This window comes from Peromyscus leucopus, chromosome 8b (genome assembly GCF_004664715.2).
Source record: "Peromyscus leucopus breed LL Stock chromosome 8b, UCI_PerLeu_2.1, whole genome shotgun sequence".
Classification (NCBI taxonomy): Eukaryota; Metazoa; Chordata; class Mammalia; order Rodentia; family Cricetidae; genus Peromyscus; species Peromyscus leucopus.
In genome coordinates, this window is record NC_051086.1 from 42,767,691 (window position 1) to 42,791,901 (window position 24,211).

Genomic DNA, 24,211 nt, shown 5'->3' on the forward strand with positions numbered 1-24,211 from the left:
GTGCCAGGAAATGGGCACTGGATGAGCAAAACCGCGAGCCAATTCAGACTGCACCGACAGTCCCAGCTACACAGAATGCAGAAGGCCAGCTCTGGGACACAGCAAGACTGTCTAAAACGTAAAAGTAAGACAACCAGAGAATGTCAGCAAGAGCAAAGGATGGACACAAGTCTTCACAGAGCTAGTAGGGGACAGGCCAGGGCTTTAAGCAGCAACGGGTGACACATTTGCTCCCTGGCAGAGGCAAGTATTTCCTGAGGCCTGGGCAGCTGAGGAAACAGCCCTTGGAGAAAGCTCTGGCTACTGGACTGAGGAATGTCAAGGTGAGCTGAGAAACAGCCCTGCTCCTCCAGGGGCTTTGCAGGGAAAATGGTATCCCAGATGACCAGAGAAAGCCAAAAACCAGCCAAGGGGCAGCCAGGTCAGCTAAGCAACAGAGACGCAACAGTACCTGGTAGGCTGGCCCGGAACCAGAGGCCCGAATGATTGACACTGTGGTCAGCTGGGAAACAGACAGAGCAAAGGTGCTGTGGAGGCAAGAGCACGGGAATGAACTGGTACCCAGCCAGACAAAAGGAGAAGTGACTTCTTGCATCCTTCACACAACAGCATAAACCACACCTCAAAGACCGCTATCTCTGTGTCTTGCCCTTGGCACAAATAATCTGATTTTTAACACCAAACAAACACCCAGGTAGAGTCATCTGAGGAAGAACTGAGGCCCTGAAAGGGCAAAGAACTTGCCCAACTATACACAGAAAATCAGCAGCAGATGCTGTTCCAAATGCCTGCCCAGTCTACAAGAGCCCACAGCCCTACATGCTACTACTCGGGGCCCAGAAGCCTGGGAGGAAGATCAGAAAGAAAAGGCCACAGAACCCACAGCGGAAGGAGTCCAGAGGCAAGTCAACACAAATGTCAGCACTGGTAACCAAGTGGCCCACGAGGAAAAGTGCCGTGCCACAGATCCAAGGGGCAGTGCGGTGACCAGCAAAGGGCTCTCACTGTGCCTACGGCTCTCCATTCAACCAGTCTCCTGTGCTGACCCTGCTCCCCCTGCGCCCTGGGCCCACCTCAATAACGAGTGCAAGGCAGCAGCTGGCTCCTCCACCCACTCCATCACGCAGCTCCACCTGGCCCTGCTCTTACCTGCACACTCCATAACTGCCTTCCAACCGAGCCTGGCATGTGTGAGATGTGACAAGGGAGTACTCAGACCTCTTCAGCACCTTTCTGTCCATGTTCTCCCCCACTTTCCTGCCCTTCCTCTGAACCCTAATTTGCTCTTATTTGCTCCCAGGGCCCAGGGGATCCCACAGGATCATTAGGACCCAGGTACCCCCCCCCCCCAGTCACCAAACCTTTACTAGGCACCAGTACGACAGGACAAATGATACTCACAGTTGCTCCTGCCAAGCTGGGGCCTGCCCAGCACTGTCTTGGGTACTCGCCTCAGGGTATTTCTTTAGCTTTCACCACAGGCCAGACAGGGTGTTGTGTGACAGTTTCCTCCAAGATTAAAACCTTCCATCTTGGAGGGACAGCCTTTCACTCCTTAAGACGGGGAGGTGAAACAATGGGATATTTTAAGATGGGATGTTTACAAGGAGCTAAAACATCAAGGTGTTCCAAGGGGAGGTGAAGCATTCCACGCTGTGGGGAAGCTCCTTAAGCCCAGGAAGTCCCTCAAACTGACCAGCTTTGCTAGGCCACTCCCTCCCCAAGTGTATCTATGTAAGGATTGCTAAGAGACACCTCCAGACAAGCTGGGGGCTTTAGAAGAGGCTCAGACCAGCAGAGCTGTCTGGAAAAGCCAGGACAAGCTGAACTGCCTAGATGAAGAGCTCCTAGCCAGGCTGCCTGGAAACACTCAGACCAGCTGAGCCGCCTGGAAAGGAGTTCTCCACCTGCTGAGCCGCCCACAGGCTGCTCAGTGTGCTCCAGGCTCCCAGCTTTCATGAGCTGTCACCCATGCTGCGGTGGGCTTTGGTGATGAAGCTGTCTTTGAGTTATTTCTGCTCCTATAAGTGACCCTTCACCCATATTCCTGTAAGCAACCCCAAGAGAATGTATTGGTTCACCAAGTTGGGCTTTCATGGTACCAGTCCCGGAGGACACTCACATGGTACTCTGACCTGTCATCAGTTCCCTATCTAGTGTGAGTAGATATCTATTCATGCCTCCCCAGGAATAACACCCCACAATACAGGGGTGGGGGAGAGCTTCCGCTGATGCCGTTTCACAGGGAAGGAAACGAAGGCACAGCTCCAGGTTCAGGCCTTGTGGCTGCTACTCAACTAACAACACCCAAGACCCACGATTGGGTCCCAGGGGGTTGGGGAAGGGGGTGCTCAGTGAGCACACTCTACAGAAGCCTGAGTGGACCCTACAGGCACTACAAGAGGATGGGCCAGTTCTGTAAAAACCAGAGAGCTGCCAACCGTGAGAGAGAGACAGAAGGCAGGAAGAGACAGCCCACCATAGCAACTGCAGTGCAGGTCGGGCAGCCTTCTCCCCAAGACCTTCCTTGTCTTGTAGCAACATGCCAGGCTGCTACCCCGACCCGCTACTTACAGAAGAGAAAAACCAGGACTCCGAGAAGCCAGGAATCCTGCCCAGGCCCAAGTACTAAGAAATAGAAAGGGAGGGGAATGATGGGTCTGAGTGTGCTCAGAGGCCCAGGGAAGTGGGAAGACATGACTACACATGACAAGCTCCTGAGGATGGCCAGGAAAGGTGGCAGGCTGGAGGATACGGAAATGTCGCTTCCACGTGACTGCCTCACGAGGCTGGCCCATGTGCAGCCCTGCTCACAGGAAGACCTACATGTACTCAAAACATTGACACAGGGCAAGCACACACCAGCTCAGAAATAAGACCGTGGAGAAATCCCCAAAGGGCTGCAGGGCACGTGTGGCCCCACCCAGGCTCTAACAGGCACTGATGACAGCAGGGCCTAGGATTCGGCAGATCTGGGCCGGCCAGGCCATGCTGCCACCCCAGGCTACGTCTCCATCCTTCTTCAATCCAGCACAGCATCTCAGCTTGCACCACACCGTGGCTGTGGGTGCACACAAGGGCAGGTGGAGGAAAGCACACGAGCAGGCAGGCCCTGGTCTGTACTGGGGGCTATGCGACTCAGGCCTGTAAAGAACTTCTCTGACCCTCAGTGGTTATTTCTGTAAAATCTGACGTCCAGTCCTCAGTTGGCCTAGTGGATGGGCTCCGGGGGCAGCGTGGCGGCCAATCTTGGTTGTCACACTGACTGCATCTGGAATCAACTAGAACATAAGCTACTGGCACTCCTGTGGTAGAATATTATTTTAAGATGTGTTACGTTTGTTTGTGCTGTGGAACATTTGCTTTAATGATGCAAAGATGGGTTGCATCTCTTTATGTTGCATTTGTTTAACTCTGTGAAGCTGCGTTACTGTGCCTGTCTAAAACACCTGATTGTCTAATAAAGAGCCGAATGGCCAATAGCAAGGCAGGAGAAAAGATAGGCGGGGCTGGCAGGCAGAGAGAATAAACAGAATGAGAAATCTGAGAGGAAAAGAGAAAGAGCAAGAGAGCAAAGAGAGAAGGATGTCAGGGGCCAGCCACCCAGCTGCACAGCCAGAGAGTAAGTAAAAGTAAGGTACACAGAAGTAAGAAAAGAAGAACGGATTTAGAAAATGTGGTACATATACACAATGGAGTACTACGCAGTAGAGAAAAACAGTGACAGCATGAAATTTGCAGGCAAATGGATGGAACTAGAAAATATCATCCTGAGTGAGGTAACCCAAACCCAGAAGGACAAACATGGTATGTACTCACTCATAAGTGGATACTAGATGTAAAGCAAAGAACAATCAGACTGCAACCCACAGAACCAGGGAGGCTACACAGCAGGGGGGACCCTAGGATGACTGTGGCTTATAATAAGTTTTGGTTTTACTCAATCACTGGGCAAGCCTCAGTGAAACATTTCACTATTAGGATAAGAATTTGTACTGTATCAAGCTGTTAATAGAAAAATAAATAAATAATGAAAATGAAAATTAAAAAAAAGATATACAGAAGTAAGAAAAGGAGAAAAAGCCCAGAGGCAAAAGGTAGGTGGGTTAAGTTAAGAAAAGCTGGCAAGAACCAAATCAAGCTAAGGTCGGACATTTATAATTAAGAATAAGCCTCTGCATGTGGTTTATTTGGGAGCTGGGTGGTGGGCCCCCTAGAAGAGCAAAACAACCAACAACACACTCCTGTGAGGGATCTTCCTGATGGGATTACTGCGGCAGGAAGACACACCCTGTACATGAGCTACTCCTTCCGGTGGCAGCCACGTAACAGGACGCGGGGGAAGGAAGCTTGCTTCTTGCATGCTTGTCCTCGCTGCCACTGGCCAGCTCACCTAGCCTCTTGCTGCAGCATTGGTTCACTAATAACAGAACCAACTTTACTGGGGATTCCAACACAGACTTAAGACAGGCAGCTCCCAAGAATCCCCAGGCCTCCAACACCATATTGGGCCTGCTGAGACATCCGGCCTTGTGGACTCAACTACAGATTCTTGGCCTCTCCAGTGTGAGGCAGTTGTTGTTCGACCACCTGGATCACATCCTCTAAGTCAGTCTAATAAATCCCTTAAATAGGGCTGGAGAGGTGGCTCAGAGGTTAAGAGCACTGCTTGCTCTTCCAAAGGTCCTGAGTTCAATTCCCAGCAACCACATGGTGGCTCACAGCCATCTGTAATGAGATCTGGTGCCCTCTTCTGGCCTGCAGAGATAAGTGCAGACAGAACACTGTATACATAATAAATAAATCTTAAAAAAAAAAAATCCCTTAAACATATATAGTCATTCTATCAGTTTTGTCCTTTGAGACTCTGCCAGGGACACAAAGGGGGCCATTATGGTGATTGTAATTATCATGAGAGCGCTGTGGTTATGGAGCACTGAGGAAGCCACTGACACCATCCCCCATTGTCAACATAAAAGTCACTAAAAAGAAGGAACCTCAACTGAGGAGTTGCCTCCATCAGACTGGCCAGTGGGAATGTCTGTGGGGCATTTTCTTGATTAATGATTGGTGTGGGAGGGCCCAGCCCACTGTGGGTGGTGCAAGCTCTAGGCTGGTGGTCCGGGATTGTATGAGAAAGGTGGTTAAACAAGCCTCGGGAGCAAGCCAGTAAGCAGCATCCCTCCCTAGTCGCTGCTCTCACTTCCTACCTTGAGCTTCTGCTGTGGCTTCCCTCAGTGACTGAATGTGACCTGCAAGCAAAATAAACCCTTTCCTCCCCAAGTTGCTTTTGGTCAGTGTTTATCACAGCAATAGAAACCTAACTAGGATATCCACCCAAGTGGCTGCTCTAACCCTCTGCCTTCCAGGATGAGATCCCTTGACACTACCCTTATTAGGGCTTGTGGTGGTTTGAATAGGAATGGCCCCCATACACCCATGTATTTGAATGTTTGGCCCATAGGGAGTGGAGTGCCACTATTAAGAGATGTGGTCTTGCTGAAATAGGTGTGGCTTTGTTGGAGAAAGTCAGTTACTGGGGGCGGGAGTTTGAGGTCTCAGAAGCTCAAGTGTGGCCAGTGTGTCTCAGTCTTCCTTCTGCTGCCTATGGACCAAGATGTAGAACTCTCAGCTCCTTCTCCAGCACCATGTCTGCCTGCATGCTGCCATGCTTCCTACCATGATGATAATGGACTAAACCTCTGAACTGCAAGCCAGACCCAATTAAATATTTTCCTTCATAAGATGGCATGGTGGCACACACCTTTAATCCCAGCACTCTGAAGACAGAGGCAGGAAGATCTGAGTTTGAGGCCATCCCAGTATACAGAGTAAGGTTCCAGGACAGCCAGGGCTACACACAGAGAAACCCTGTCTTGATAAAAACAAATGAACAGTAGATGGATCTGCAGAAGACCACCCCCAACCCTGGCCCCCTGTTCCATACTAGGCAAAAGTGCTCCTTGTCTCCTTGCCTTCCCTCCTAAGGGAAGAGAGGCCCAGTGGGAGCTGGTGGATTTGATTTCTGCCCTGGACACCTTGGCTGAAGCTTTGAAATGCCTCAGAGAAGCATGGGACTCTACCAGAGTCAAGGTTATTCCCTGGTGTGCAGAGGTCAGGGACTCTCCACACCCTGCATGGAAAAGCTGCTTCCTACCTTGGAGCCTATACCCTGCCTACCCCAACATGGCTCCCAGAGACAGCCAGATACCTCTTTGGGAAGTGTCAGCAGGAGGACCCACTGTATAAAGCCAGCCTTCCTACCCACACAGATGTCCTCTACATCCCTCTAGGCAGGCAGGAAGAGCAAACACGGAAAGATAGATACAGTCCTTCCATGATGGGGGCTAGAGGTGGATACTTGGCCTATGTAGGTTGTTAGTGGTGCCCTTGTAGAAAAGGTGGGAGTTACATGACCTCTGGCCCTATGCACCCCTAATAACTACACCTGCAATCCCCTCAGTTCATCTCACGGAGATGTGACTCTGTTGAGCCACATTCTCCAAACATTCAAGGAAAGCCTGGAAGTTTGGAGAGCAATGCAGACCAGGGCACAGAGAGAAGGCCAGCAAGGCAGTCAGACTCTCTAAAGCAGGGACTGGGCAAGCCCATGGGTGGAGCACTCCCCTAGGATGCACCAAGGTTAGACCCCCAGCACTGCAAACAGCAACAAAGCCTCCTGATCAATCCTGCTAATGGCAAGGACCCTCGAGTACTGAGTGTCGGGCATTACATATGAGTATTATTCCCCTGAGGCCCATGTCACCCACGGTGCATGCAGCCAGGCAAGGTGGAAGAAGGAACTCTGTGTCACTGGCCCACCATGTCCACGGCCAGGCCTCCACTTCCCACCTACTTTACTCTCCACACCACAGACCAAATTGTCCCAACTTCCCACCGTGATGGACTGAATGGACAAGTTCTAAGTCAGTGAGAGACCCTGTCTCAAAAACTAAAGTGGAGAATGATTTGGGATGACATCCAATGTCAACTTACAGCTTCCACCTGCACATGCACACATGCACATACACATCTGAAACACAACTACCACAGGATCCAGCAAACCCACTAATATTCACATAGTCAAAGGCGATGGGACCAGTGCAGCTGAGAGATACCTGCCTCTCGTGTTTATTTCTGCACTACTCATATCAGCCAATGATGAATGAATGGGGAAGGAAATGAGGCATATCATACTATTCAACCACACAAAAAAGAATGAACTCCTGGGCGGAGGAGACAGCTTGGTTGATAAAATGCTTGCCAAACAAGCATGAAGAATTGAATCCCTGGGATGAGGGGGAGGGGGAAGGAGAGAATATGGTGGTGTATTGTGATCCCTGAACTGAGGAGGCAGAGATAAGCAGATCCCTAGGGCTCACTGGCCACTTAGACTCAGTATAGCCTACTTGGTGAACTCCAGGCCGATGAGAGAACCTGTCTCAAAAAAAAAAAAAAAGACCTGGAAGCTAAAGCAGATGCAGTCAGAGAAGAGGAGGGGAGGGAAAAGGAGAGGAGGAAAATACAGATGGAAGAAGAGGGTAGAGAATGACTGTCTGATGTAAAGAATTATCTTTCACAACAGTTTGTTACATGTTTGTAAAGAAGCAGAGAAGAGATGGAAGGCTCTCGGCACAAAGCAATGATAGATGCTTAAGGAGACTGAAAGGTTGCTTCAACCTGGTGTAACCAGTACACACTGTAGACACACGTGGAACTGTCACTCTGCTCCACACACGTTAGTGCTGTTGAAGACCCAAGGATGGAGTGAAGCGAAGGAACGGCCAGGCTGGCTCCAGGCTTGCAAGGGCCATGGCTGTACCCACCCCACAGATCTCAAAAAGGGCCGTGTAGGGCCACTGGGGCAGTTGCAAGTCCCTTTACAGCCGGAGAAAGAAAGATGGAAGAGAATGGCCAGCAGAAGTCTGTGTGCTCTCAGCAGAGTAGGAGCTGATCACTCCTGGCTCTACTCCTCCCCGGGGCCACCACCGGCTCACTCTCCAGGAAGGAGGGCAACCTTGATCCATCTATCCTTTCCAATCCCTGGGTGTCCCTGGATTGCTCCAGCCCTTCCCTGAGCTTTCAGGAGCTGAGTCTGGGAGAAAGCAGAACCCACATTAACAGTTCCCATGGCCAGGGCTCAGCTCCACAGTGGGCAAGAAGACCTAAAGGAGGATACTGAGTCATGTTTACTTAGGGCTAGAATCAGGGGTCTAGCTGAAGAGGGGAAGGTTAGCCAAGCAAGGCCATAGTGGAAATCCCTTTAGGAAGAGTGAACAGAATGTCCAGAGGCACATGGAGAATTATCTGTCCATAGAATGGTGATAAGTCAGGTGACCAGGGCTCCAGAAGATGTCACAGGAGGAGTGCCCCTTGGAGGTGCATCTGTGTCATGAAAGTACCTCTCAGACCACGCTACAGCAGCCAGGATCTATGAAGGTCAGATGCTAGGGGTGTGGCTCAGTGGAGAAACACCAGCACATGTTAAGCCCCTGGGTTCAATCTTCAGAGAAGGAACAGGAGGAAGGAAGAAGGAGGGATGGGAAGAGAGAAGGAGGGAGAGAGGGAGGGAGGAGGGAGAGAGAGGAGGGAGAGAGAGGAGGGAAGAATGAAAGAGAGGAGGGAGGGAGGGAGGGGAGGAGAGAGGGAGGGGAAGAAAGAAGGAGGGAGAAAGGGGGAGGGGAGAGAGAGAGGGAGGGAGTGAGGGGAAGAGAGAAGGAGGGAGAGAGGAGGAGGTGGGGAAGAGAGAAGGAGGGAGAGAGAAAGGGGGGAGGAGATGAGAGAGGGAGGGAGGGAGGGAGGAGAGGGAGGGAGGGGGGGGGAGGGAGGGAGGGAGGGAGGGAGGGAGGGAGGGAGGGCACCGCAGTAGAAACAGCCTGGTCTGCTGGGATACAGATGAAACAGCGAAGTACTAAGACCCATTTCCTGTGTCCCTGAGCTCATCTAAATCAAACCACACGGTCAAGCATTCTGTCCACCATCTTTCAGGTATATTAATATCATCCGTGCTTTGGTGTAGGATAGCCTTGAAACAACAAACTAATCAAAACCACCCAAATAGCCAGTATCAAAATAATCATGGAGGGAAGACGTCCCTGGCCCACCCAGCTAGCATACTCTAAGATAACGAAACCAGTGCCTAGACCATGGCACCAGCTGCTCCAGGGACAACCCTCACTCAGCAAGTTTGCCCACCTTCCTTCCTTTTGTTCTTTGCCCTGTGTCTCTGAGCCGTCCTGGCAGAGACTGTGAGCTCACCCTGTGTGCGACACTGTGGGGCACCTCACCCCGCGTTGCTGGGATGCTGGGTTCTAAAGCAGCCTGGAGGCCGGAGGCAGAGGCACAGCTGCCGGGTGGATGGGGTCAGCGAGGAGGCGAGGCTGCTTCCAGCTACACGCGCATCTGCTGCCCAGCTCAGAAGAGCTTACACACTCAAATGCCCAAATGCCCTGAGATATTCTGCACTTAAGCCAACACCGAGGGGCAAATGGTGTGGCCACGTCACTGCTAATGGAAGCCGTCATCCTCAGCCCAGGACGAGGCTGGGCCTGCATTGGTTCTAGCGGAGCATTGTGAGTACAGCTGAGACAGAACCAGGGGAGACTTAGTGCCATGGGGCGTCAGGCAGCATCAGTCAAAAGGGATTAGTGGCTGGCTGGTGCGAGCCTGGTGAGCCCACAACCAAGGCCTCCTGCTCTGTGAGCCAGTTGGCTCTGCTCAAAGAGATGCTTAGCTGCCTTGAGCTGCAGCACTGGCCAGGCCTGCCTCTGCAGCTCTAGGCAAGAGAAGACATATTCTGATGCCCAAGCTCCAGCTCTGAGCCTAGTGGGTACAAGGTCATGCCCCCGGTGCCAGATTTCTAAGGCAGATGGAGCAAGAATCCCAAACTGCACATTGATGTTCCTGTCCTACTCCAGCTGTCTGAATGAGACACACTGTCACACTCATACATGCACTCTCAGTCACACCCCTAGCCTCCAGGAAACAACTAGGGTGGCAGGCCAGCAGGCAGGACCATCCTCAGGGAAACCAAAGCCCTCTCTCCTCTCACTCCACATCCCCCTCATCTTCCCTCCTCACTCAATCCTCCTCCTCTTCTAGAAAGTGCATATGCGCTATCTTCCACCCACCTCGAGACACACCCTCCGATCCACAGCTGGACCATTTATTTACCAGCCCTCACCTGCACTTGTGACGCTCTCTCCTGAGCGCCTCTGCAGCTGTGACACTGGCTATCACTGAGCTCACCTGGCTATCCTGCTGCTCTTCCGGTATCCAAGCTTACCTGCCTGGCCAAGTACTCACTCCAGGAGCTCAGGGTAAGATCCCAAAACACAGTGCCAGGCCTGGGTAAGTGCAGGCTTCCACAGCTGGAGAGACCTCAGTGCTCAGACCTCACCTGACCAGCAGTCAGCACCGCCAGAGCCAGACTACAAAGCTAGGCTGCCCCCTAGGATGCACAGGGTGAGCGTCTCTGACCCGAGAGCCTCCCTCACATACAGAGAAGAGAAGAGCAGGCTGGGATCTGAAAACTGATGCGGACACAGAAGACACCTGAGGGCTCTGGCTGGCCACCACCACAGCAAAGGACCCTTTACCATGCTGTTATCCACTCCAGTCCCCGGTGACACCCTCGCTGTCACCTCCTGTCACCTCCTCACTGTCACCTCCTGTCACCTCCTCCTCACTGTCACCTCCTCCCCCTCACTGTCACCTCCTCCTCCTCACTATCACCTCCTCCTCCTGTCACCTCCTCCCCTCACTGTCACCTCCTCCCCCTCACTGTCACCTCCTCCCTCACCCCTCCCCTGCCTTCCCTCCTGTTGGTGTTCTCACCTCCTCCCCCTTGGGAACAAGGGTGCAGGCCCTCGCCCACAGTGCCACCTACTGTTCAGCTGCCCCCATCTCCTCCGCGGCTCCTGTGCCATCCTGCCACATCCCAGGACTAAACATCCTCTGCGTCCAGCACAGCTGCTCTTCCCAAGTCCGGAAAGGACGGTCACCTTCTCAAACCAGCTCCCCAGACACAGTGACCACTGTCCAGGGCCACCGGGGGCCTTCAGGACAGCCTGCGGATCCCCACAGGTACCTCCTGAGCTGACCAGGGTTGCTTCAGATGGTGTGTGCCTGCAGCTGGACTTACCCTGCGGTGGTTGTGAGGCCTGGCGCTGTGGGCAGCTGGTCCACCCAAGACTTCCTCAGAAGGGCTCCTCACCCTTTAGGGGAGGGCAGCTGCTCTCTGACCTGAGGGAGCAGCAGAAGTCACAGCAACAAGCGAACACGGAAGGAGCCTGTGAGGAGCTCCGCCCATCACAGCAGCTGTCCTGACAAGGGTCTTATCAGCAGCCTGCCCCTCAGATCCAGGGCCCTAGGGTGGACTGGTTCAGGTCCATGCTCATGATCATCACAGTCTGCCCTGGTGTCCAAACAGGCTGTCTCCACTGGCTGCTGCCTGTTGTCACCAATCTGTTCCATCTGGCTAAGGATACCAAAGCCTGTGTGACATTTCCTCAAGTAAACAGCCCAAGCTCAAGGCCACTACTGGGGCCCAGGCTCTGGCTTTCCAGGGCTCTGCCAGGCAAAGCATGGCCACCGGAGCTTTCACGGAGCCAGGGACCTCATCTCTCCTGGGATCTGTCCACAGACCCTCTAGCGCTCTACCTCCCAGGTTTACCAGAGGGAGGAGGTGCACATCAGATGGAGACAGAATGTGTTCGCTGGGTGCCACACAGCAGGCCAGTCATGAGCCAGTACATGTCCACAGAAACAGCAGCACTTCCTCGGCATCGACCAAACAGGCACAAGGTCATGAGCACCGGAGGGATCAGGGCTGGACCCCTCGGATGCAGACCAAGCAGCAGCTGCTCCCCAGAACACAGTGTGTGGCGGGCTGGGGACAGCATGGGAAAGCAAGCACTCTGGAGCACTCCAGGATGCAGACGGGAGCACTGTCCCGAGCGGCTGCACTAAGATGTCTGAGACACAGAGCGGACAGTCAGACCCGACTCCTCCGGCCACTGTCCACTGTGTTGCTGACCTCTGCTGGGCAGGAGCTAGGGCTGCTGAGGACACTACTGTGCACTCGGTAGCTGGCCCCAAATGTCTGCAAAAATCTAGAGCCAGAGAAGGCAGGTAGAGGGGGAAAGACCAGGGAGGTGAGCTGACAAAGATCACCACAGGCCACAGGGACAAACGTCTTCTAGAAACCCTCAAAAAGCAGGGGCCATACGTCCAGTAAGAGGCTAGGGCCCAGGGTAACCAAGGAAGTGGGTAAAAAGACGCTTGACCCAAAGGCCCGGCCAGGCTAAGCGCTGCACTTCCGCCCTCCCTGACAGTCCTGAGCCCGTAACAGCCACCAGCTGCGACGACTCCTGCTGAGAGCTGCAGTTTGTGAAGACAGACCCAGGGGTCATGGCAGAGGACGGTGGCCAGGCCTCCCGCTGGCATCTCCCCTACAGGGCCAGGGAGAAGGAAGCACATTGGGAAAACCTTGGCCCAGCTCCCTGGGGCCTGGAGACACCCGGATGGGCTGCAGACACTGGGTGTTTAGACCTCTGAGCAGAGTCTGGGCCACAGAGATCCACATCTCAGAGTGAGCCCCACATGGCCCCTTGATAGCATCCTGGCCCCTTCCTCTCTGCCCTGCCAGTTTTCATGACCTTTACATTTCTTCCTGTGTCCAAACAGAGAGGAGTCTCCGGCACAGAGGGACCTCCACACTTATCTGCCAGCTTCGAAAATATGAGGTGTTGGAGAAACGCGTCCAGGGACAGAAGAACACCAGGAAGGCAGCAAGGGAAATCAGCAAAGCGAGCCCCCAGGAAAGGAAGGCCCTGGTGAGGAAGTTCTCAGAGGCCCCAGCACAAAGGGGCTGGGAAGGCCTCATCTGAGCTGACCAACAGAGAGCCCCTCGAGGCCTCGAGAATAAGGTCCTCAAGGGTGGTGGATACAAGTCAGCTGTGATGTGAGGAAAAAGTAAAAAGGGGCCATGGTTGGAGAGGAGAAGAGAGGAGGAGAGGAGGGGAGGGGCTGAGACGGATGTGAACAAGGAAGGATCGCCCCACCTGTCCAAATGCTGCCACCTGAAGTGCCTCCTCCCAACCCAGGAAGGGTTAGATGGGGACCCAAGAGCAGACCTGTGTGGCCCAGGCACTGCCCAGAATCCTAGACCCACATCAGCCTCTGTGGTGGTGTGAACACGTGGTCCCCAGTTGGCGGTGCTGCTTGGGAAGTCTAGGTGGTCCAGCCTTGCTAGAGGAAGTGTGTCACCGGGGCTGGGCTTTGAGAATTGCATGTGTCCCGGTCCTCTCAGTTGGCCCTCTCTGCTTTGTGCTTGTGGTTACAGATGTGAGCGCTCGGCTTCCTGCGCCAGCCCATGCTTGTCCCTTGCTGCCAGGCCTCCCTCTCCTCTGGAACCGGAAGTCAAACAAACTCTTCCAAACGTGGCTTTGGCTCATGTTATTTCATCACAGCAACAGGAAAGTGACCAATATGGCCTTTCCTCCTGAAGCTCACGGACAAGTCATCTTTCCCCCCTGACCATCCTCAGCTGCCCAGCTCAGCCAAGAACCAGCCCTCCTGCTGGCCACACAAGGTCCACAGCAGAACGGGCACACTGCTGCTACTGCAATCCTTCTAGACCTTTCCTTGCTACTTCTGCCACCTCCACGGCCTCATTCTGCTGCAGGCCACCATCTGGGCCTCCCAGCTCACCCCGGCTGCCTCCCCCCTCACCTCACTACACCACCTTAAAAAACCGGCTCAGGCCCTGCAACTTTCCCCCAGAAACCCAGGCCCTTCTTGTGCAAGTGTTAGGTTTTGGTCAAAGGCCATCCCTTCAGACAGGCCTTCCCTGACTACCCTTCCTGTCTCTCCCTCTTGCCTGCTTTGTCCCTGAGGGGTTGATTTGTGTCTTTATCCACTTTCTACCCTTCCTAGAGGCCACCGCACCAGGGTCAGGCCTACACACTTTTTTTTTTTTGGTTTTTCGAGACAGGGTTTCTCTGTGTAGCTTTGCACCTTTCCTGGAACTCACTTGGTAGCCCAGGCTGGGCTCGAACTCACAGAGATCTGCCTGTCTCTGCCTCCCAAGTGCTGGGATTATAGGTGTGTGCCACCACCGCCTGGCCAGCCCACACACTCTTACTGGTAACCTCAATAAGTATCTGAAGAATAAATGAAATTTTTTCTTTGATATGGTTTGGACATGATTCCAGTGTGCCCACTAAAGCTGATGTGCTGAAGGCTTGGTCCCAGGCATGATGGTTTTGGGAGATGTTGGAACCCTTACGAAGGGCAATGTGAGGTGGTTGATCATGGCAGACCCCCTGGGAAGGGAGTGGTGCTGGTCTCTGAGGACTGTTCTTTCTCTTGAGGGTGGACTCCTACAAAGTGAAACTACTCACACACACTCGGCCTCTTGTGCATGCGGTCATTTCCCTTTCTGCTTCCCTGTTATAGTTTGATACATCCAGGGGGCCCTTTCCAGGATGCTGGCACCACACTGTTGGGCTCTTCAAAGATTATGATTTAAATATCCTTCTTCCCTCTATACAGTTCTCAACGCCAGTTACTCTGTTAAAGCAATGGTTCTCCACCTCCCTAATGCTGGGACCCTTTGATAAAGTTTATCGTGTAATGACCTCCAACCATAACATTATTTTCATTGCTACATCAGAACTATAATTTTGTTACTGATATGAATTGTAATGTAAATATCTGATATGCGACCTCTGTGAAAGGGCTGTCAACCCCTAAAGGGGCTGTGACCCACAGGTTGAGAATCACTGTATTAAGGCAGCAGAAAGGGGCTGAAACCGTCCTTACCCGCACTTCCTAGGGTGAGAACGACAGCACCTTACAGTGCTCCCTTGCAGAAACGCAGGCACAAAGCCTGAGCACAGAGCCCCGCCCAGCGCTGCAGTCAGGAAGACAGTGCACTTCTCTCCCGGCATGCACCTGCTCACAGCAGTTTCCGGTCCCCACCAAGTACAGAGCTAGGCTTCCAGCCTCCTGCCCTCTTCTTGTCTCCAGATGCCACTTCAGCTCCTCTGAGCTTCAGCTGACCCAACCACAACACTCATTTTTCTCCTTCTGAACTGACTCTAAAGAGCTCACTCATTCCTCCGCTAAGGACTGTACATTCTTCCAAGGAATATGTTTTTCAAAATGAGTCAAACAAAAAACTTACGACCAAAAGAAAAGGAACCATTTATAACAAATGCACAGACACAGGGCACTCACTCACTCATCTCCAAATCTGGGCTGTTTGGGCTGTTCCTGTGGACCAAACTCAGCTTCAAAATTAAGTGTGCAAAGACATACTGCTTCAAGGGTCACTGGGAAATGAACAAAGGGGATTTGGGCGTCAATAAAAAGTACCCCCCCCCAGTGGTAGTGGCGCACGCCTTTAATCCCAGCACTTGGGAGGCAGAGCCAGATGGATCTCTGTGAGTTCGAGGCCAACCTAGTCTAGAGCGAGATCCAGGACAGGCTCCAAAGCTACACAGAGAAACTCTGTCTTGAAAAACCAAAAAAAAAAAAAAAAAAAAAAAAAAAAGTATTCCCCCATACCCAGTGTGCACCAGTGTGCATCTGGCCAGCTGTTCTCCCTGTGCTGGGAGCCCAGTCCACATTCATTGCTAATCAGCCTCGGGCTACCAGAAGAGAGAACACAGGCTCCACCCAGCTATGAGGCCCCGCAGCCCCCTGAGGAGAGTCCTGTGCACACATCTAATGGAGTGAGTCAGGACTGCACGATCGCCTAGCCAGGCCACGGGCCTCTGTAATGTCCTGTACTAGTTTCCTCTGGCTCCCTGAAAACAACAGAAACATTCTCGCATGGCTTAAGTCAGTATTTGTCCCCTAGAGGGTCCTGCAGCCCGGGGTGCTGGCTCTGCACCATACAGGCTCTCAGGCACAGGTAGGACAGAGAGCACCCAGGAAGGGTGAGGAGTGAGTGGGGCAGGCTAAGGGCACAGAGCACCACGGGTCTGGTCTGACCAGAAGGCTATCAGGGACCCAGGGCCAGCATCGACACACCAGCAGAACACTCCAAGGCCATGGTTTCTCTGGAGCAAGGGAGGTCACACCTACACAATGGTCTTGGCTGACATCTGGACCCCTCCCAGCAGCCCCTCCTAAGGCAGGTCCAGCATGTTCAGGACTGCAGGGACAAAACATTCAGAAGGTGGTGGCTCTGAGCCAAGCATCCCTGCCCCCATCCACCCTACTCTCCTCGGCCCAGGTGGAAAAAAGATCCAAGCCACAAACCAGATGAAAAGAATACAGTGTTCCACCCTGGTATGGCTGATCTGACAACAGTCTGGGAACAGTGTGCCTTCTACAGACTAGCTCCAGGGCAATCACAGGGTATCCCAGGCTCTGCCTCAGCGAGCACTCTGGCCTCCATGATCTCCTTGTGTCGTAATGAACTGGGTACCACTGTCTTCAGGTTTCAGTCCCTGTCCTCCATCAGGCACACCCACCCAGAGTGTGGGCTGCTTTCAGGAACTTCCTGTAAGAAAAGCAGTGCTGCCACGGAGCAACCCAGGGAGGAGCACAGGGGAGAGCCTGGACAGCCCAGGCCACCCAGTGAGAAGGCCAGGTACAGGTGGAAGCCCTCCACCACGCAGCTGTCTGCTGCAGGCTCTTGGGACACCCTAGATCACCCTGACATTAGCCCAGGGCCTCCACAAAGGCAAGAGGCTCCGGTCAGTGTCCATTCATTGAGTGCCACCTCGGGAGAGCAGAAGGGAGAGGACAGGGACAGGTGTGGAAAGGCAGAGAACAGAGCCACCATCTACCCCTCTGTCCACGTGTCTGGCTTGCTGACAGCAGTGACCCCACCACACCAGGCTCACCAGCTAGCCAGTGCCAGCACAACGGTACTCACCACATTCCAGAAGAGTGGACTAAACACAATGGTGAACACGGCAGCCACAAAGCTGGGCTCTGTGGGGTCCACGAACCCCAGCAGCCAGGTCATAACGAAGAGATCTGCCTGCAAGGACAGAATTGCCATCAGCAGGAGACCTGTCTAGCAACACCCAGAAACTACCAGGATCTGTGAGGCTCAGGATGCAAAGACCTCTGGGAAAATAAAGGAAGCTTGGGACATCCAAGTCCAGACAGAGTTACAGTCACTACACTTGCCTCTCATAAAAGGGAAGATGAAAGGCTGAAAACTAGTCAGCCATGTCAACTATCAGGAGGGCGCTAGGCTAATGATTGCCGAGGTGCTTGTGGGCACTGTATGTAGATGTCCATGGCTCTCAAGACAGCCCGAGAAGGAAATGACACTAACCCTGGATGTGATGGAAATCCTCGGAGGGGGGTTCTCTGGAGACCCAAGGAAAACTCAGGTGGCCCAAACACATGGGAAGAGAAGCTCGGCCTCAGGAGACAGCAGCAGAAGTTAATGACCACGGCAACGGCCGCCTCTCCCAGCACCCCAGGAGGAGCAGTATGGCTGCAGCTGAGGACGGAAGTGGTTCTGCACACAGCATGAAGAGAGCAGGAAGCAGCACTCTCTCCAGCTCGCACTGACAGGACCAGGCGTCCTAAGACACAGCCCCGGGGTATGGGGATAGCTCAGGGGCAGAGCACCTGCCTAGTATGTACAAAACCTTGGATTCTACCTGCAATACCATCCCCAAAACAAAGTCACCAGATCAACCCATGTGCCCAACCTAGAGAAATAAGGTATGGCCCGGGTCTGGAGCCCCCAAACCACAAAGGTCAACAGCTCCATCCACGCATAGAAATCCGACAGCGCTTGACATCGGTGCAAGTGCTTGACATCCAGTGCAAGTTGTCAGTCCTAGGTTGTGCCATGCACTCTAGGATGCCTGGCAGCCCCCGACCCTGGCTGCCACCCACTGGAAGATGGCAGCTCCTCCCCACAGAGGCAACCAGAGGCGTCTCCATATGTCCCATGGAAACAAACTCTCCGAGTGGGAGCCGCTGCCCACAGGAGAGGAGAGGAGCAGCCAGACACTTTCAGCACCAGCTTCTTTCTCAGACAGGGAGAAAGTTCTGGCGCTGGGTGGTATCGCTGGGTCCTCGTGCTCTTCTCTAAACAGCCTTAGTTTCCATTTTAGGAAGAATCATAAAGGCCCAAAGCATTGGTGCTACTGTGGAGTCTCCCACATGCAACTGAAATAAAAGTCACACTAAACTGTAAATAAGGTTTCATCCACCAGGCCTCTGGCCTTCCTCAGACTCTGCTCTCATGGCATGCTTAGGTATTTCATTTCAGGATAGAATAATTTCTTTCAAAGAGTGCTTCCATTCTCCACATTAGGGGGAGGAGGGGAAATAATGTGCTACATTGGCTAGTACACCACCCCCTACCCCCAGAGCTGCCCATCCCTGGAGAGAGAGCAGCAACCTCTACCCGGGCTCTTACTTCACCCAGTAACCCAGGTCTCCTGGGAAGACTCAGCCTGCCGTCCAGACCACACTGCCCAGTGTGACACAGAGATACTGGAAAGTTACTAGGCATGTAAGGTCTTCCACTGCAACCTCTCTGCCCAATCACACCACAGTTCTCACCAGGATATGGAACCAAAGGTGGACAAGACAGATGCTAACTGCTCAAACCCACCCATATCCACAAGGGATACACCAAGACCCCTACAGGTGCCGAAACTGCAGCTGGCACCCCAAACTGCATACGTTATACTGTTGCTCTTCTAATACACGTGCACCTCCAATAGAGACTATTCTGTAAGCCAGGCACATCAAGAGGTAACGATAACCTCTTGGTTCTAGTTACTCATTAACTCAACCAGAGCTGGCCTTGGTGGTGTGCACACCTGGAATCCCAGTACTCAGGAGGCAGAGGCAAGCTGATCTCTATGAGCCAGGCTAGTCTAAATAGTGAGCTCCAGGTCAACCACGGCTACAAAGGGAGAGCCTGTCTCAAAAAAACAAAAGCAAAAGGGAGGGAGGGAAGGAGGGAGGGAGGGAAGGGTGAGACTAAAACAGATGAACTAGGTAGGTGGTGTGAACTCTCCTTCCTCGCTTCTGTGCTCTACTCACCCTCCTGCTGTGGAGACCACAGACACAGGATCGTCCTGCTCAGCAGATAAGGAGCCAAGAGTAGAGCACTAGTGTGGGAGCAAGAATGTGAAACACCTCAGAGAGCACACTCAGGGTGCTGATAAATGAGTGACAGAGATCCTGCTCAGGAACCTGCAGGGAGAATGAGCCTGAAGGCACAGCCTTGTCCCAGGCTGCAGACAGTTCAAGAGCACACAGGCAATGCAGCAGGCAAGCCTGCCCTAGCCTCTCAGAGCCCCTGGACAAAGCCGCAGGAAACCCTGGACGAGACCAGGGCCTCTCAGCACACCCTTGGGCTTTGGAAAGTAAGGTCATGTGCTCCCAGAGCGCACACCACTCATGTAAGACAAAGCCACTGGATCAGACCTCAAAATAGACCATGCTGCCTTACAGGAAAAGGAGGGGAATGGAGCTGTGGAGCCCTAAAGCTTCTAGAATCTGAGCCCACTGAGAGAGACATGTTTAAGCATCCATGATCGCAAGGCCCCAACCACTCGTGGGGGGCGGGCATTGCAGAAAAAGAGAGGACGGGCGGCTGGTCTAGGCACCAGAGTCCTGCCTTTGCCCGACCACTTCCCGAGCACGTGACGGGACTTCCCTCACTTGGACCACATGTCCTCAGCCGGTAGGAAGTCCTTATACATCACAACCCTTCCTTCCCAGTCTGCCTTTCAAGCCCCAGCCAAAAACTTGCATTGCTTAGGCACCCACACCCCTACACCCCACCACACCCCTGTCTCATTGTCTTATCTGTTCAGTCTTTTCTTACCTAATCACTCAATCCCTCTCTTACCCTCACCACCCCTGTGCTCATGGCTCCCCCATGCATAGCAAAGGCCCTTCACGGCCTCCTACCTTTTGGTCCCCCCTGAGCCCCCCTAGAGAGCACCTCACCTCCTGCTGGCCACCCTCACTCACACCTCCTCACCTACACCTGGCTCACTGGGGCACACCAGCAGGTGGGTCCTACGGCACCCCACAAAGTGGACCTTCACAGCCTGAAGTCCCTCACCTACAGCCCACCCTTCCACAAAGGCTCTGCGCATGCCAGCAATGCCGTCTGTCCTTTTACACACTGTGAACAAACTCCTGCTCATCCCTCAGCCCAGATGGAGCAGGCAGGCCCCTATTGCTTACCAAGGCACTCTACTGTATTCCTGGGTTCAGCCTTTGTGATTATCTAATTATCATCCCTGTCTTGCAACTGCTCCTCAGGCTAAGGACCACATTTTTATTGATCTTTGTGTCTCCATTTCTGACTGCCAGGGCTGGCAGAAAGTAAATATTTGCTAAGTGAACAGAAGCCCTTGTTTCATCATCAATAAAATTTGAAGGCTAATGGTCATCTCCAAGGGCTCAATGGCTGAGCCACCCTGTGACCTCCTCCAGACTGGCTTTAGAAAGAGACAAGAAATTGCCAAAGCAGCCCCTGGAGGGAGTTTTGCAAGCAACCAGACAGCTGGACGGCAACATGACTAACAGGCCCCTCTGGACACAGAGGCATGGCTTCTTGTAAGATTGCAAGACCTGGAATCACCAGCTACCGAGGCACTATGCTTCAAAACTATGCATTTCTACAGGGCTGAAGGATAAAGCAATGCTTCACAAGGTTGACAGAGGTGGAATGCCAGGCTAGAGGGAGAGATGGGACTCCCCACGGCAGCCTCAAGTCCTCAGGTGGGGCTTGTTTGTGCCTAGGTATGAAGTTAGAGGTGGAGGAGGACATGGCAGACAAGGAGGGAGGGCTAGCAGTCCTGAGGCTCTGTCTGGCCTGGATCCCAGCGCCCACCTTCCCTGGCAGACCCTGCTCCACCACTTGTCTCCCCCACCGGCTGGCCTCCGTGCAGCTCCCACAGAAGGACCCCTGGGCCTATCTGTCCACAAGACCCTACACATGCTATGGCATGTGAATGCATGCCCACACATATGCAAAACCAAAAAATCCCAATGTCATTTTTTTTTTTTTTTTTTTTTTTTTTTTTTGAGACAGGGTTTCTCTGTGCAGCTTTGCGCCTTTCCTGGAGCTCAATTGTAGCCCAGCTGCTCGAACTCACAGAGATCCGCTGCCTCTGCCTCCGATGCTGGATAAAGCGTGTGCCACCACCGCCCGGCTCCCAATGTCATTTTAACAGTGAGCTTGCCATATTATTGGAGCAAGGTGGAGGGGGGCACCTGCAGGAGACAGCTTTTTGTCCTTGCAGTGAGAACTCTCCCTCTTTCTCCATGGGCTCCAGAGTGAAAAATGTTCTCGCAATCTTTAGGGATTGTCAGGAATTCAACTCAAGCTGGGCGGAGGTGGCACATGCCTTTAATCCCAGCACTCGGGAGGCAGAGGCAGGCGGATGTCTGTGAGTTCGAGGCCAGCCTGGTCTACAAAGTGAGTTCCAGGAAAGGCGCAAAGCTACACAGAGAAACCCTGTTGGGGGGTGGGGGGGGAGAATTCAACTCAATGTCATTCTCCAGGTGATGAGCACCATGAAGGGAGCCTGCCCTAGTATAGGGTGTCAAGGACTAAAAAAAATATGACCAGGCCTGAGAGCATTCCTAGGGCTCATCACCAAAGTCTAGGAACCAAGCTCTGAAAGAAGAGTTATCACTGACCCCACCAAAGATAGGACATCCAGGGTCTGGAGAAACCTACAGAGCCCAGGCTGTGAGAGCCAGCACTAGCCTTGACTAGATCAGCCCTTCTGGATCCTAGGCAAGAAACCCCACAAATGTGGACTTCACCAGGGAGGACCATCCACCCCAGTGGACAAGGATAAAAGACAGTTTCTGGATCCTGGACCCCCACCATAAGATGGGTGAAGTGAATAGGGAAAAACACAATTCTTCCACCCTTTGTGGAAGCTAAGACAAAGGAGGGAAACTGAGGCACTCAAAGACTAGTAAACATGGCTGAACCCAACAAACACTGGCATCCATCTGTCACTCAATTAAAACTAAGGGATCCAAACCAGAATATGGCCACACAGCCAGGTCCCAGTGCCCTGGTCAGCCTGCCTCGGCAGGTGGGGAGGGTTCATCTGGAAGCAAGGTCACCTTGAGGGTTAGTGTTGCCTGGAGAAGCAGCTGCTTCCTAGGAAAGAGTGACTAACGCTGAACAGAAGCCAGAAGCAGGGAAACATGCCCCCAGCTCTCCACACCCGAGACACGAGGCCCACATCCCAAAGCCCACTCAAAACCAGATCAGCCAAAATTAACCCTAAATCCATCTGACATGAACAGGGGAACCATGGCTCTCTCATCCAGGCTCTGCCTCCCAACCAGTGCCAGAGGCTCCATATGGGCCACCTCAGTAAAGGAGAGTTTCAACCTGCTTCAAACAGGGAAGCCTGACTCCTAAGAAAGGACTTTCCCTCAGGGTCACAGGCCTCCTGGAGGCTAAAGAGACTCAACCTACCAGAACCAGAAGGAAATGGGAGCTGGGCTCGAGGGACAGCTCAGGTCACCTGTCCCTGGTGATAAACTCAGCTGCAGAACCCCCACAGGCTGGTAGGAAGGAGGCACATAGCAGTTCCGATGCACTGGGGACCTGGACACACTTCAGAGCAATGTCCTGTTGTTAGGGAATGATTTGCAGGGGGTCAACAGCACCCAGGTGCAAGCCACATTGTGACATCCAAACAAACAGCAAGAGCACAGGACAGTCAACTCCGCATTGATCACCCGACAGTAATGGGCCACTCTGTGGCATGTGCCATACACGTCAAAGGATAAAAGGGACAGGATCTTTCATCTCATACAGTGGAGCTCTGTGGTTGCATACCCTTCTCCCTCTTCCTGGCTCTCGGTGTCTTGGTATTGCCAGCAGATCCAGGAACATTCCCTGGGCAATTCCACAAGAGCCCTGTGCCCTGAAAGAGGGGAACCAGGTATTGGGACATTTCCATCTAGGTCTACACCCCAGGAGGAGTAGGCGCTACATTTAATATTAAGGAATCCCTTCCACCCCATTTGCTACAGTGAGGTCTGCCTGGGTCTGAGGTGGGATCTTGTGAGGAGCAGAGCTCTACCTTCCTCCTGATCCCCACAGAGTTCACAGAAGCCACCAGGACCAATCCGAGGCCAGATTCCCTCACTGAAGTGGGTTGACAAGAACGGCCACCCGAGACTACCTGTGCACAGAGTGAAAAGCAGATGTGAAATTCAGGGATGAAGGTACAGGCACACAGGACTGCTCTGGCATCAGGCCACTTGGACTCTTTCCTCTGCTCCACACTAACTATGAAATACAAATGTGTCACCTCTCACTTTCTGGAGGGACCTCTTGGGAGGCATATCCTAAAGCAAGAACCAGAAGACACTGATCCAAGGCTAGCCCTGGACAGCGGGGCCATCCTATGATAGGCAGGAGGAAACAGAAGAGAGGAGCAAAAATCAATCCTATCCAAGCGGGCAAAGGGGGGGGGGGACGGGGACGGGCGGGACGACAACACACCAAACCCATAGCTGGTTCTTTGAGGGAAGAAAGCAACAAACCAACCCTAACCAAACTGACTAGGAAGCAAAGGATACAAGTCCAAGTTAACAGCTCCTGCCTGCCTTCACCGAGGAAGGAGCAGCCTGGGGTTCTGCTACCCAGGACAGGGGCCACCCTGTCAGCCTCCCACCACAATGGGCTGGCAGCCCTTGGAAGCATGAGCCAATAAATAAACCCTGTCATCTCAGAAGGGATAGAGATGGCTGTGGGAACAGTTACCAATATCAGTAATAAGGATTCCCTCTACAGATCTAACTCATTCAAATGATATTAAGAAAACATTATGAAGACTTTTTTTTTTTTTTTTTTTTTGGTTTTTGAAACAGGGTTTCTTTGTGTAGTTTTGGTGCCTGTCCTGGATCTCACTCCGTAGACCAGGCTGGCCTTGAACTCACAGAGATCTGCTTGGTTCTGCCTCCCGAGTGCTAGGATTAAAGGCATGTGCCACCATCCAGCTATTATGAAGAATCTTATGCCCATAAATTCAACAGTGAAGATGAAATGCACCATTTCTTGAAAGACACAAAGTACCAAAATTCTTTCAAGAAGAAATAATAGTACTTTGCCTATGAAAGAAAGTGAACTCATAGTTTAAACTATCAAAAGAAGGAAGAAAAATTCCCAGGTCCAGATGATTTCACTGGATGAATTCTACCAAAGACT

At 52.8% G+C, this 24,211-nt stretch overlaps 1 protein-coding gene across 6 annotated transcripts in view; it reads right to left on the reverse strand.

Annotated features, from left to right (window-relative positions):
- Pemt (phosphatidylethanolamine N-methyltransferase) overlaps positions 1–24,211 on the reverse strand; it is a 94,489-nt gene that overhangs the window by 64,638 nt on the left and 5,640 nt on the right. For 2 of the 6 annotated variants that reach the window (XM_028856510.2, XM_037200554.1), the window contains exon 2: positions 16,895–17,002. The exons of 1 other annotated variant lie outside the window; for it this stretch is intronic. In XM_028856510.2, coding sequence (XP_028712343.1) covers positions 16,895–17,002 — 108 coding nt within the window. Of the gene's footprint in view, positions 1–16,894; positions 17,003–20,202; positions 20,283–22,468; positions 22,672–24,211 lie in introns of those variants that run through there. 3 more of the 6 variants (XM_028856511.2, XM_037200553.1, XM_028856512.2) reach the window with 3 other exon arrangements.